General features: G+C 35.9%; 1 protein-coding gene across 1 annotated transcript in view; it reads right to left on the bottom strand.

Moving 5' to 3' along the window:
- Positions 1–12541, bottom strand: part of LOC146131867 (electroneutral sodium bicarbonate exchanger 1-like) — a 65197-nt gene extending 52656 nt beyond the window's left edge. The window contains exons 1-5 of the mRNA XM_083396476.1: positions 12050–12541; positions 11029–11190; positions 1687–1759; positions 1050–1187; positions 78–243 (exon numbers count right to left, since the gene is read on the bottom strand). Of these exons, the coding sequence (XP_083252602.1) occupies positions 78–243; positions 1050–1187; positions 1687–1759; positions 11029–11190; positions 12050–12385 (875 nt within the window). The 5' untranslated portion in view covers positions 12386–12541. The remainder of the gene's footprint in view (positions 1–77; positions 244–1049; positions 1188–1686; positions 1760–11028; positions 11191–12049) is intronic.
- Between the last annotated feature and the right edge of the window lie 677 nt (positions 12542–13218).

Below are 13218 nucleotides of genomic sequence, written 5' to 3'. Positions count from 1 at the left end.
AAACCCTTTTGGGGGAGAGCGACAGCAAATACCACTATTACTCAAAATGCTGCAATCTTGCCACATTTTCAACAAACCTTGCCGTTTCCTTCCAAACAGTTTCCCCATCGTCTTCAACTTTCAGTTCTTCCATCTCGGTGAAGACACACGGAGTTCCCGGGTTCTCGCAAAGCCCATTCTCCTCCAAGCCGTCGTGTTGCTCCGATCCGAGGATAAACTGCACTTGCTGGCTTGGAGGCAAAACTGGAAAGAAACAAATAATTGCAGCATGTTAAAAAACTGGACTAAATTTCTTAAACTGGCTAGCATTTGTGTCAATTAATTTACATCTAATCATAGATTAAAGCATTGTGAGTTAATTTCAACGTGTACAAAGATAAAAAGAAAGGTTTTAAAACTGGCTACAATTTATGAAAATTAATTTGCATTCAATTGTGGATTTTAAACCATTGCAATTTAATTTCAATATATACCAAATATAGATAACATTGTTGTTGAAATACTAGAGCCCATATAGATTTAGGTAACATTTGAATGTTTTAAATATTCCCTTATTCATTTTCAACATGGCCACTAAAACAGGTTTTAGTCTTAAACCATTATACTATGTAGAAAATTGTGCCACTATTTATTTTCATTTAAACATGTTTATATATTTAAAATGTATGAGCTTTTTATATTTTCTTTCAGTTTAATACGGGTGTTTTGATTGGGTAAAAAGTTCGGATTTACGAAAAAATTACTTTATGAATAATTTTAAAAAGTGAATTGAAATTAAAAGTAAATTGAACACGGACAAATTACACAGCACGCCTAAATAAAAAAAACTGACCATTTTCTTAAAAACATTCCTTATGATAACCCCCACATTAAAACAAGCATTAATCATAACTACATTAAAACAGTCTTTTGAAGGTTTTTAATTAAACCTATATTTGTAAAAAAATATAAATTTATGATTTACTAATTTAAAATTGAAAAGTTGACATTTTCAGAATCATGTGTTTTCGTGCTGCTATAAATTTCAGCAAAACATTTTGTTTCCGTACTTAGCTCTTCTTCTTCATATCTTGGCTCGGATTTCTTTTTGCTGCTTCTCCTGTGCTTACTGTGCTTGTGATGTTTGTGGTGCTTGATGTTGTGGTTGGCTGCAAGGTGCATTCCAACGTACACATTACGGTGATTTGCTGAAAAAATATTGTTTAACATTAGGAAAATAGCTTCAAACCTAACAAATCAAGATTAGAATGATAATCAAGGAATTCTGAGAAACTAGCATCAAAGATATTTGCAAAAATACAATATTTTCAACATTTTCCCATTTAGGTTTAAAGAAATTAAATAGTTTCACCTAAAATTTTAACCAAGGTAATGAAATCAATTTTTACAAACAAAAACAAAGTTAAACTTTTTATAAAAGGCTTAAACCGCTTTGAAAAACAACATTTGAAAATAAATAACTTATGGTATCACAGTACATTTATTTTATTTCAAGTGCATTTTTAGCTTTAAAAAGTATATATGGAAATTTTTATTGGAACATTCTAATTTTTGCATCGGTAACATTCTAATTTTTGCATCGGTCTTAAAATGCATATAGCTCAATTCAAAAAGCAACAACATTTAGCCAGAAATAACTTATGGTGCAATTTAGGCTTAAATTATATTTTTTACACAACAACAAACCGTTTGGATCTTCTATCCTGGCTTGAGATGCTCTGCCATAATCCAGGATAGGTTGATTTTCTCCGTCCATTCTCTAGAACATTTGTTTAATCTAATCGGTGGCATGATTTTGGTTGATATAAGTTATCAAAATTGTTAAAATCGTCCAAAAAATTAAAGGAAACGTATTAGTTTGTTTGGCATTAGACGATATGCAAAAACACATGCAATTAACCTTAGCTCAAATATTAGCACACAGCACCACTTTAGCAAAAGAAATGATAAATGACACCCAATCATAAAAACAAATTATGCTGACCTTTTTACAACGCATGCATGTTTAAAACCCAAGTGTTATAAAGGTTTTCAAAATAAAACACAACTTTACAAAAACAACATCAAGGCACCAATCATATTAGCACCGCCATTAGTCAGAAGTGATGCCCCACTAACACAAGCAAAGAAAAATACACCTTTGCTTAACCCATGAGTAAGAAATCAACATTTTAAGGAATTTTATTTTGCCAAATCATGGCTGCCTTGGTGAACGTGACATGCAGCAGCAAGCAAATATCACACCATCGTCAACATGTTTTGATTGGCAAAAGGCATGTTTAACACGATAGGAAAGTGTTTATTCCTATGTAAGAATCGTCAGAGTGGTTGTTCACACGCGAAGAGTCAACACCGGGACAATTCAAATATTAACTTGATGCAGAACAACCTCAAAATCAATATTAGCACACACTTCAGAACTTATCGGAACACCGTTTTAATTCAGTGCAGTATTAACACAGGGGCGCTGCTCTAATATTGAAACTTTCACCGCAAGAATAACCACGTTATTGTAAGTTGCCAGCGATTTGTAACTGAGCAAATTAGCTTAACATGCCGGTAAATTGCCAAAACAAACTCAGGGGAATTAGCGGTTAGGAATTAGAGGAATTGCAAAAACATTTTTTTTAGTCGATGCTTAGACTTACATCATCAAACATGCCAAAACGAAGATCTTCTTTGGAATATGAAAACATGTTTGGTTTGATCGGTTAAAATCCACCAAAAAATATTGTTGAAACAATGAAAACTATCTCAACTTTATCTATTGTAAGTTAAAATTATGCTATGACATGGTCTAGTTGTTAACACTTGAAATTCTGTTGGTTAAAGTTACATTTACATAATGTATAGTTATTTTTGGCAATATAATTTAAAATATTATAGCTGCAAAAATTTTGATAAGGTGCCTGTCGTGTTTCCTTCCACTTTTGTATTTAAACTTAGATAAAAACATAGTACACAGCTTAACAATTATTATATATATAACACTCAAAATATGGCAATACATTAAATGGATGAAAACAAGCAAATGACCCATAATGAAATGAACACCAAACTTATAATGCCAAACCAAACTACAGGAATGATTACTTGAAATAAAAACAAAATTAGTTAAAAAAATAAAATATTACAGCTTAGTCCTAAAATATCTTAACCTCACTACTAGAATTTAAAAAAGGAAAAAGTGATAGACTCTACAACTTTACAGTTCTTAATAACTTGCTAGGGTTTCCTAAACAGCTTGCTCATTTATAATTTACCGTTCGCCGGGGTCTGGCTACTAAACATTAATAAACAAACTGGAAACACTGCCGACAATTAATTTCAATCTAGTAGCCGCCAGTCTGCCGAAAAAACGATAGCTGGCCTATCACGCTTTTTAAACGTCACAGGAACAAGCCGTTGGGGCACTTAGCCCTTGTTGCTAAATACAGCAGATAGGGTGGCTAGTCTTGCTGATAACCGATATAACTTAACTCTTACCAATTAGCACGATGCTATTGCCTTGTAGCGCAAGTGAAATACTTTATAGCGGCTGGACTAAATACAGTAAGGTTATAAAAGCACAAGAGCCAACGCATTTAATAAATTCGATTTTCTTTTTGGTTTAAAGGCGGATTCCGATCTACAATTATGATGGACTTTGAACATAAGCCCAAATTTGTCCAACTGTTTAAACGTAGCACGATGGTTATTTTTTGTAGTGTTGGTAAGACACTACTCGTAATTTTAAGCAGAATGTTTTACACTTCCTTGCATTTTCTACAGGCTTCGACATTTGCCCGATATTTTCCAACTATTTTCCAATCGGCACACCGCTTTCTGCTGCATTCAAATTTCAACTTCCAGCACAAAAACGTCACAAATCCGATATTCGCATTTTTCGTAGGATTTGTGTCTCTCGCGCGTCACGATAAAAAATTGCGAAAGTTCTGAAACAAAAAAACACACGCAAAACAGCAGCAAACCGGTTCCGAATGCACGCTGGCTGCTGCGTCTAATGCCTCACGGAATTTCTTGCAGCCTATACAGCGAGCTAAGCTGGCAAACTGCGTCAGAAAGCTGGAGAGGCAGCCACAGTCAACGCAGCAGTATGGCGTGGCGATTTCGCACGTTTTTCTGCGGCGCCGTTCGAAAACCGACGGCGAAAAAAGCAGCTGGCGTTCCGCGTGGTCGCCGATTGTCTCGCCGACGCGATGCCTTTGTTCGTTTTTTTGACTAGCGCGCGCGCTGCCTCGCCAAAGCGTACCCGTCCTCAAAAAATGCGTCTGTTTAGGAGTAGATATTTCCGCTATCTTTTCAGCCCCTCTTTTTGGGGGCCAGACACCAGACTTGGAAACCTAGTTTTAGTTTTCTACTTCAACAAATTAGAGCAAAATGCAGCTAATTCTAGATCTGGTGTAAATTGTAAATTGCTAGTGTGCTTTAATTGTAGTTCTAATCTAATTGGGATTTTACCAAAAAATCTACTTTTCAGAATTTTTAGTTTATCAGTCAAAACAAAGAATTTAAAATAAGACTCTTTGGTTGGAACGACTTGTTGGTGATTCGTACATTCTAAAAAGCATAGGCTATGTTAAACGTACAAAAATTGTAATGTAATTCAATTGTATTTCCAGTTAAAATTCGTTGTTTTATGAATTTGGTAATTATAATTCCAATCTAATTTGAGAAAAATAAAATGATGTAATTATAATTTTAATCTAATTTTGGAAAAATGCTCTAATTGTAAATCTAAACTAAATTTAAAAAAATGATAAATAAAACTAGTTCAAGTCTGGCAGACACGTATCAATTAAAAAGCTGGGCAGCTCTTTAAAAAGTTCGACCTTAAATAGACCTATCTTTGGATATAAGAAGAAAAGCTAAAACTCGTAAACCTGGCTTGCAGTAACATAGATAGCCTATACGGCAGCCACACTTCATAGAAAAAAATCACCAATTATGTAAGCTTAAATATTTAAAACCAGTCATAGGCTACAGGCCCTTATAGCCTACATCTCGCCCAAAGAATCAGATTAAATGGAAATTAGCTATCAGTGCACTTCTAAAAAATATGAAAGGCTTAATGCAATTTTAATTGTTTCCATATATTTAACGTTCAACTTTAAAGTCACTTACACTGCATTGTTTTTAGCCTATCGTGCTGCTTAGTATGTAAAAATGGCGCAGTTGTGCACATGCAGTACATTTTCATGGCGTGTTTCCAATATTTAATGGGTTGCTGAAAGGTAAAACTGCGCACTTGCCAACGCGAAGGTTACATCAAATATTGATATTCCACCCATAAAAAGGAAATGGAAACAAACAACATTGTATATGTGGCCTACTGTGTGGTTAGAGAACGCATTCTCCAGTGATTTTAGAAAACACTCCCCTAAATTAAGGTGAATTTTAATTTATAGCACCATACTGCCACCTCACGCTTAATAACTTAAGTAAATCTAGTCAGTAGGTGTCGCTTTAAAGTTAAGGTATTGAAACTTTTCATGCTTGTTTAAAAAGCGTGCACGGGTTTAAATCAATGCATCTACAGACAGCCTTATCAAAACAAAAGTGGTTTCATAAAGCCTCTGATGTGATAAATTGATCAAATAGGGCTCGGCTTAGCAAAATTCCTTAATTGCTATTCAATAGTGCTACTTTATCTACAGCTGCAAAATCACATAAATTTCAAAACAAATATTACTAAAATACAGCCATAATGACATTTAGCTTAAAAGTAAGGCCATGATTTCAAACTGTGAGCCATGACTTAGTAGTTGGACACGAAACAATTTACAGTGGGCCATCGATATATTTTAAAGTAAATAAATATGCATTTTTCGAGCAATTGCAATGCAGGCGTAAATTGCAGACTGACAATTTCGCTTGATATCAGCCAGGTTGACATATTTATTTGGATGATGGAAAAAAAGGTTTACGGTACATATAGTGCGCCACGAATTGTGTTATAAAAAAAATGGGCCACGGAATAAAAAAGTTTTGCAGCCATTGTAATAGGGTTTAAAAAAGTCACTTATGTGATTCAAAATGTAAACTCACTATTTTCGGCATGAAAATCCGGATTAGTGTGGATTGCAGACGGTGGCTTACCGCTACCAGCTGAACTGAAGATAGTTCACGGATGTAGCAGCGTGTTTACCGGGTTGTGGTTGGGCTTTATAGAGCGGTTTAATTCTTTCGCGTTTGTTTTTTGCACGTTTCAGCGCAAACAGGCAACTTAATTTGCGCTTTCGTTTTTACGCGGCCTAGACTTAGTTTAGCGAGCAACAGGTTTCAATGGCGAGCCAATTCTAACAATTGAAAATTTAGACTTTGATGGGAAACTAAATTTGTGATAACTTCTCATGCTTATAGGGATGACCTATACTTCATATTTTATCCCGATAGCAAGATCCGATATTTTGGACGAAAAAGTATCGCAATTCTATCTAAAATGACGTCATTACTATCCTTAAGTTCAAGAGTATTTTTTTTAACTTATTAGCATTTAATTTGCTTAAGAGTGAACAACTTTAGTTACGTTCAGGTAACAACCTATTGTTTTTTCATAAGTTCATCTTTAAAAGTGAACATTTTTAAATTAGTTTCGTATCGAATCGGCAACGATAATATTACTTGAGATCGGATATCCGTTTCGATTCGATATTTTAAATCGGTTCGCGTTAAATTATGTTAGGTGCTGGGAGACATTTTCTGTCACTGACTCGCTATCAGAATAAAATTTCAGGAATCGGACATCACTAAAACCCGAATGACTTTTAAAAATACACGAAGCTTTTCCCTAGAATTTGTCAATTTTTACGTACACTATGCACATATCTGTAATGTTGCTTTTAAATGAATGTCAAAGCTAAATATGATCGAATAAATCGACATTATCTTAAAAAAGACGTTTTATATAAAAGGTAAATTTTCCAGGTTATTTGGCCATAACTGCATCAACGTTAAGAAGTCCAGGTACCTTCAGTTGCTATCTATTATTATTTGATCCATTTGAAACTGAATGACATTATTACGAATTTAACTATACGAAAAATGTCAGTTGCACAGGCTTTATCAGCACTTTTTACATTTTTTCCGCTTCAGATTCGCATAACTCATTTATGACAAAAAAGAGGTCAATCACACACAATGGGACAACAGACTAGGCCACTAGGGTATGCGAAGTTAGTCTACCTTTAAAACAGGGGTTCTTAAACTGGGGTCCATGGACCCCTTCCGTGAACAAATTTCAGGGGGTCCATGAAGGCCAATTTGAAATATCTTTAAGTAATCAATTTTTCAAAAGAAAATAGTTTAGTTTAAAAAAACGTTTTAGCACTAAATGTATTTAGACTCCATTTTACTTAAATCGTCAGCATATTTCTGAAAGTTTATTTGTATTTTGACGTAAGTTTGCGACGTGATTTTTAAAACAATTTCTGCCTATGGTGATCTGCGCGAAGCAAAAACAATTTTTAGAGGTCCCCGGTAAAAAAAAGTTTACGAACCCCTGCTTTAAAATTCAAACAACTACATACACGATATAATGGTTAACGTTAGACACTGTACAACAAGGTTGTCCGGATCTTAAAACCAGGGCTGCCGAGTCGGTTAAAAAAAATAACCCGATCCGACTCCGGCCAAAAAAATAAACCCGAGTCCGACTCCGATCAAATACGTGATTTTGTCGAGTCCCGAGTCCGGCCCGGACTCTACAGCTTGTATTTCGCCAATTTACGTAACTAAAATAACGTGGATATTCAGCAATAAGTCCGACTCCAGCAAAACAAACCGACTCCTCGAGTCCCGAGTCCCGATTCCGACTCCGCGGTCCTGCCTAAAACATAGCTCCACGTGCCGGACTTAAAAAAAGCGATTAACACCATGCTTTAATCTAATCCATTTTTTGTTCAACCTATAAAGCCTTTACCACTTTCCAACGAACACTCATCGTCACAGACATACTAACAAAAAGATTTATTCTCATATTTTTGGTTGTCAAGAAATCAATAGCTTCAGTATTCGATTTTCAGTTGTAAAAAAAACAGTGTTTCTCAACGATTGAGTCTCGATCCAAAATGTAATGATCGTTTAATTTAGTCGGGTGATCGTTTAATTTTTATACCGGCGGCAAAAGTTCACACGGTTAGATTTATTTGTTCTGATCCTGAATTCTTACAAATTAAGAAACTGTGGGGAAATATGAAGGCATCGTTCATATTAATTATGTTCGAATTTATTTATTCTGTTTGTCTTATGTTTTGCCCACTTACAAAAATTGAGTAAGATGATTCGGTCGCCAAACTTTGCTGATATATTTACGCTTGGAGTTCGGTTCGCCGGGAAAATGGTTCTGAAACATTATATTGTAAGACGGGGGTGGGCAACCTTTTTATCACAAGGGCCAGTTAGGAAATGTAATGCTTACAAGAGGGCTGCACATCATATTAACACTAATTCATATTTTCAGCTTTTACCATAAAAACTAATGAGCTACTAGGCTGCAACTACGGCACTTTTGTCAGTGCTTTCTACTTGTGGATTTGGAAATAACTTTTCCTACAGTTTTAATGACGCCTTTCTTGTACGGATCGGCTTAATACAATTTAAATAACAGCCTTAATTTAAAACCAGCTGTTAAACATAACATCTAAGTCAATATGCGTGGCAAAAGTCTGTTGCACTTTGACCGTACTAGACAAGTGTAATTGTTGCAAAACAATTCTTTATCATAACAAAGTGACACAAGTAAAACAGTGACACAAATAAACTGAATGAAGATAGTTTTGTAATAGATGCTTCTCATTCGAGTTCAACTGCATTGGTGTAGCCTGTGGGTTACATCGCACTTCAAACAGGAAACTGATAGAGCAAAAGTCCCAACATGGTGCATACCCATAGCCTTATTTAGGGAAAAATATATGGAAAAAGGTGAAGCCGCACGTTGCCCGCTCCTGTTGTAAGAGATTAATATAAGGCCTATAAAACCATCCAAGATATTTAAAGTGAAGGTTACGTCTAAAATCATTGCTAAAATAGGATTTTTAATTGATTAGGCTTGTTCCTTTGCGGTGAAAGTACCAGCAGATAAAATGTGTTCGGTGTTTGTGTGTATTTCACTACTGCTTTGGGATTGCGTCAGAAAAATATAAATATTTGACAGTGTCTAATCATTTCACTGAAGTACCACACCTAAATGTAAAACTAAACATCACTTCTTGCAAACATTGTTTATAGTCGGAACGTTGATTACGATTCCTACATCAAACTACAAGTTAATTGGTACCTTTCTGTCGACAAAGAAAAATCTTTTCATAACACTGGATTACACTTAATTCGTCACGATTTTATTAAAGCAGTATTATTATTCGCCACATGGGCGTCGACGTAAAGCAATTTAAAACTTATCGTCGCGATTAGACAGGCCAATATTATAACTAGCGTCTAGAGATGCTATCCATCACGTTGTGTTTATTTGCTTGCGGTTATGGTCACCCAGGAATACGCAGCGAGTCAGTCTGATATCTACAATCTGCGTTCGTCATACAAGGACGTTTACATTATTTTTTGGGCGTAGTAACATTTTATCTTCCTATTTTAGGTAGAATCAAATACCTTGACAACTACAAGGCCTATTTAAATAGCCTTAAAATTCCACAGCATGGCCTTAAAAGGCTCAAAGGCTACATGAATAATCATGATCAAAAAATGGTTAAAAAACTAAATGCAATATTTGAAAAACTAAAATTATAACTCATTAGGCAATTTTTTGAGAAAACTGTTACCTGTAAAATGTATTAAATTGAATGAATTTGGTTTTAAATTACAAAGTAGAATATATTTGACAAAACGAACAGTTTTTAAACAGATACATTAGTTAGAACACAACTCAATTCAAGATTTAATATTTTTGACCTCAGGATTCAACATACAATGATTTCATGTAAATTTAAAAAACAAGATGTTAAATCTTTCAAGACCTAGTAGACTCTTTGTTAAACAATTTGTTCTGCACACTCACTTGTCCATAAGCGAACAACAAAGTGATTTGATTGGAAAACGCTTATTTCGGGGATTCCCCTTTGGCCCGAAGGCAAAAGCTTATCTAAGAATAAAATCACGCCACGCTCGCGCCTGCTGACGTCATCTGTGACGTCATAGCAAGGAAAGTGCGCCTTGCAACGGTGACGTCAGCATGATTTCGGCCTGTCAATTATTTTGAGCTTAAAAGCAAGGCGAAACTTTTAAGTGAAACTGCGCGGCGGTTTTAAGTAAACTTCGAAGAGTGATTCATTTTACCGGCTCCCATAAATGGGAAAATACGAAGGCCTGACCGCGAGAGAGATTTCTGTCTGCTTTCGTTTTTTTTTTTCAATCAACAACTTGGGCGAAAATTGCCCGGTCATGATGAGCAGGATGCTGTAGGACTGGACAACATCACAGTACTTTGGAAATTTATTTAAAATGAGGTATATAGCCCTCTGCAAAATGCCAATAAAGTCTAACCCTAACTATAATCTAGGAACTGAAACATACGGATGAACTGTACCCATTCTCTGGCCACTTTAAAGTCCTACAACGATAACGGGAAACATATCATCATTCCATAAACTGCCTGCAGGAAGGAATGTGGGGCCTTCAGGGGGCCCCGGTGGACAGTACTTCAGTTTGTTATTAACGATGGTTTTAATTGTGCTTCCCGTAAGCATCTTACGAAACGTACATGAGTTAAGAAGCATTTCAGAGACGGGACTAGTCTCGTTTAATTGATAAGCTTTTTATGGCAAACCGTAAGAAATATCGGCATTTTATATAGTTTATGGGTGATTTGGTAGCTTCTTATAAGATTGTGCTAAACCAGATGCAAATACAGATGAAAATAAGCGCAAAAAGTTGCTTTTAAAGCATAATTACAAAAGCTTATAGTGACCGAAGCGTTTCCTAAATCATGACATCGTAGTCACCACAGCATTACGTTACAATGACGTCATAGAAGGGGTTGCACCGACCAGTCAAACACGTTATGCAGTCACTCACCATTGGAGATGTTGAATCCTGAAGAAGACTTCTCCAGGCTGCGGAAAGTGCAACGTTAGGATTGGCGGCGATCATCTTCTCAATGTTGGCCTGTTTCTCGTCCACCAGTCTCCTTCCACCAGGACCCCCGATGCTCTTCAGACGGACAAACTGGCGAATCTCCTGCCGAGAAGATTAAGTCTCTGTTAGTACCGAGCAGTGTTGTAATACCTTAAGTCAATTGACTTAAGTTATTTTGGACAAAATGACATTATTGTTGCCTATAATTTTGCATACAACTACACACACGGGCCTAAAACTTTAAAACCGTTATTTTATGAACAGTAAAAATACGGTGGCATCGATGCCGATCTGATTATCAATAACAGTTGAAATTTCTGACATGACTAGCGGTCCATCGCAGCGAGTTCCTTATGAACACTTTTATGTTAAAAAATGTATAAGTATAATTAGAATATTTCGTAGTGTTCAAATACAAGACAAATTACGATTTACTAACGGTAGTAGTAGGGGGCCTTACTTAGACAAGACTTTATAAAGCAGGTGGATTATTGATTGATTTACTCTTGGGTAATAGAACATTCATGCTTTGAATGTAATAAAACCTTTAAGAAACTCCAAACAACAAGCTACTGAGAGCGCCTAAGAAATCAAAATAGTTAAACGATGATCGAGTGTAACAGATTAGAATACAAATGACAACGATACCGGCAGCAAGAAGCAGATATTCTTTAGATTTTTTTGTCCTGATGTAAGTCAGTCATTTTTTTGGATGTTAAGAGAAATATGTTTCGCCAAAAAGGCATTTTCAGCCTGTAGAAATAAACAAAACAGTGCATTTTTTTAATTTTTAAACAATGCATTGTTTTCGTTTATTTCTAAACACACTGGAGATGCTTTTCAGACTAAAGTTGGTTTTAGGAGGCATATATTTCTCTTAACACCTTTTAAAACGTCTTACTTTGATTAGGATAGCAAAATCTAAAAAAACTTTCGCAGAGAGTAACATTTTATCACCAACCTTATGTAGTTCCGATTCTTCTGGATCAATTCCATCCTGATCCTTGTCGAAAGCCAAGTTGACGAACGAAGCCTCGTCTTGATCATTTTTGCTCTTTTCCTGATCCTCATCCTTTGGAACACCAGCATCCTGTTCTTCTCTGGGAAGCGGGGACTTTGTCTGGCTCTTCAGCTCCCCGTAATCTTCATCTTTCTTCGGCTTTAGGAGCTTCCGAAGTCCCACGAAGGGCGACTTGATGTTTGGGAGTTTCTCCTTGTTGCTTAGGATCACGGATTTTGCGCTGATGAAGTTTGAGTTCTTCTCGGATGGATTCTGCTCCACATCCCGGCTCTCCATCACTCACGAGATCTTTTTTTTCCTCCTAGGAGCTTTTCGGTGAAAAATAAACTCCCTTCCGACTTTAAAACACTTCTTTAGGCTTTATATTTTCACGACAACAGTTCAAATGCAGTAAATACAGAGTTCGCTAGAAATGGTTCGCATTAATGACGAGTTTAACATGTCTGAAAGTCAACAACACTTAGTAGAGAGTTAAAACTGGCATTTCGTTAAACCAAACTCACTGTAACACATTCATAAAAAACATTAACCTAGGTTGTATCTACCAGTAGATGCAGAATTTGCTAGAAATGTTTTTCATTAATGACGAGTTTAACATGTCTGAAAGTCAAGAACACTTATAGTGAAGAGTTTAACTTGCATTTCGTTAAACCAAACTCACTGTAGCACATTCACAATAAACCTTAACCTAGGTTGTATCCATCGTATTCTCTATATGTCATAAAATATTGTTGGACGTTTAGTGCTGCCAAGCAATTCAGCACTTAAAGTCAAGCAATCAAAGTTTTATGAGATTAAAAGCCAAACTTTTTTTACTTGTGCGGGATATTCCTTACATACGAAAGTGTGTCACTTGAACAAACAGATACAACAGTTGAGAAAAGCTAAAAATACAGGTAAAAACATAACGAACATCTGCTTCCAATAGACAGAGACCTCGCCTTTATTAGACATGAGCACAACTGACTGTTTAGCATCTTGGATTTCTTATCGATCTGTAACAGAGTAAGGTGCCAGTTCTCAACCTGCGGCGTTTTATTAGACTCGAAATCGGCCGCGCGAGCGTTTCTTTGCTCAATTGATAGCGAGATATAAAACAAAGGACTGCA

Source organism: Ascidiella aspersa, chromosome 9, assembly GCF_963924565.1.
Source record: "Ascidiella aspersa chromosome 9, kaAscAspe10.2, whole genome shotgun sequence".
Lineage (NCBI taxonomy): Eukaryota > Metazoa > Chordata > Ascidiacea > Phlebobranchia > Ascidiidae > Ascidiella > Ascidiella aspersa.
The sequence above is the reverse complement of the archived record's forward strand: the minus strand, read 5'-3'. Positions and strand labels throughout refer to the sequence as shown.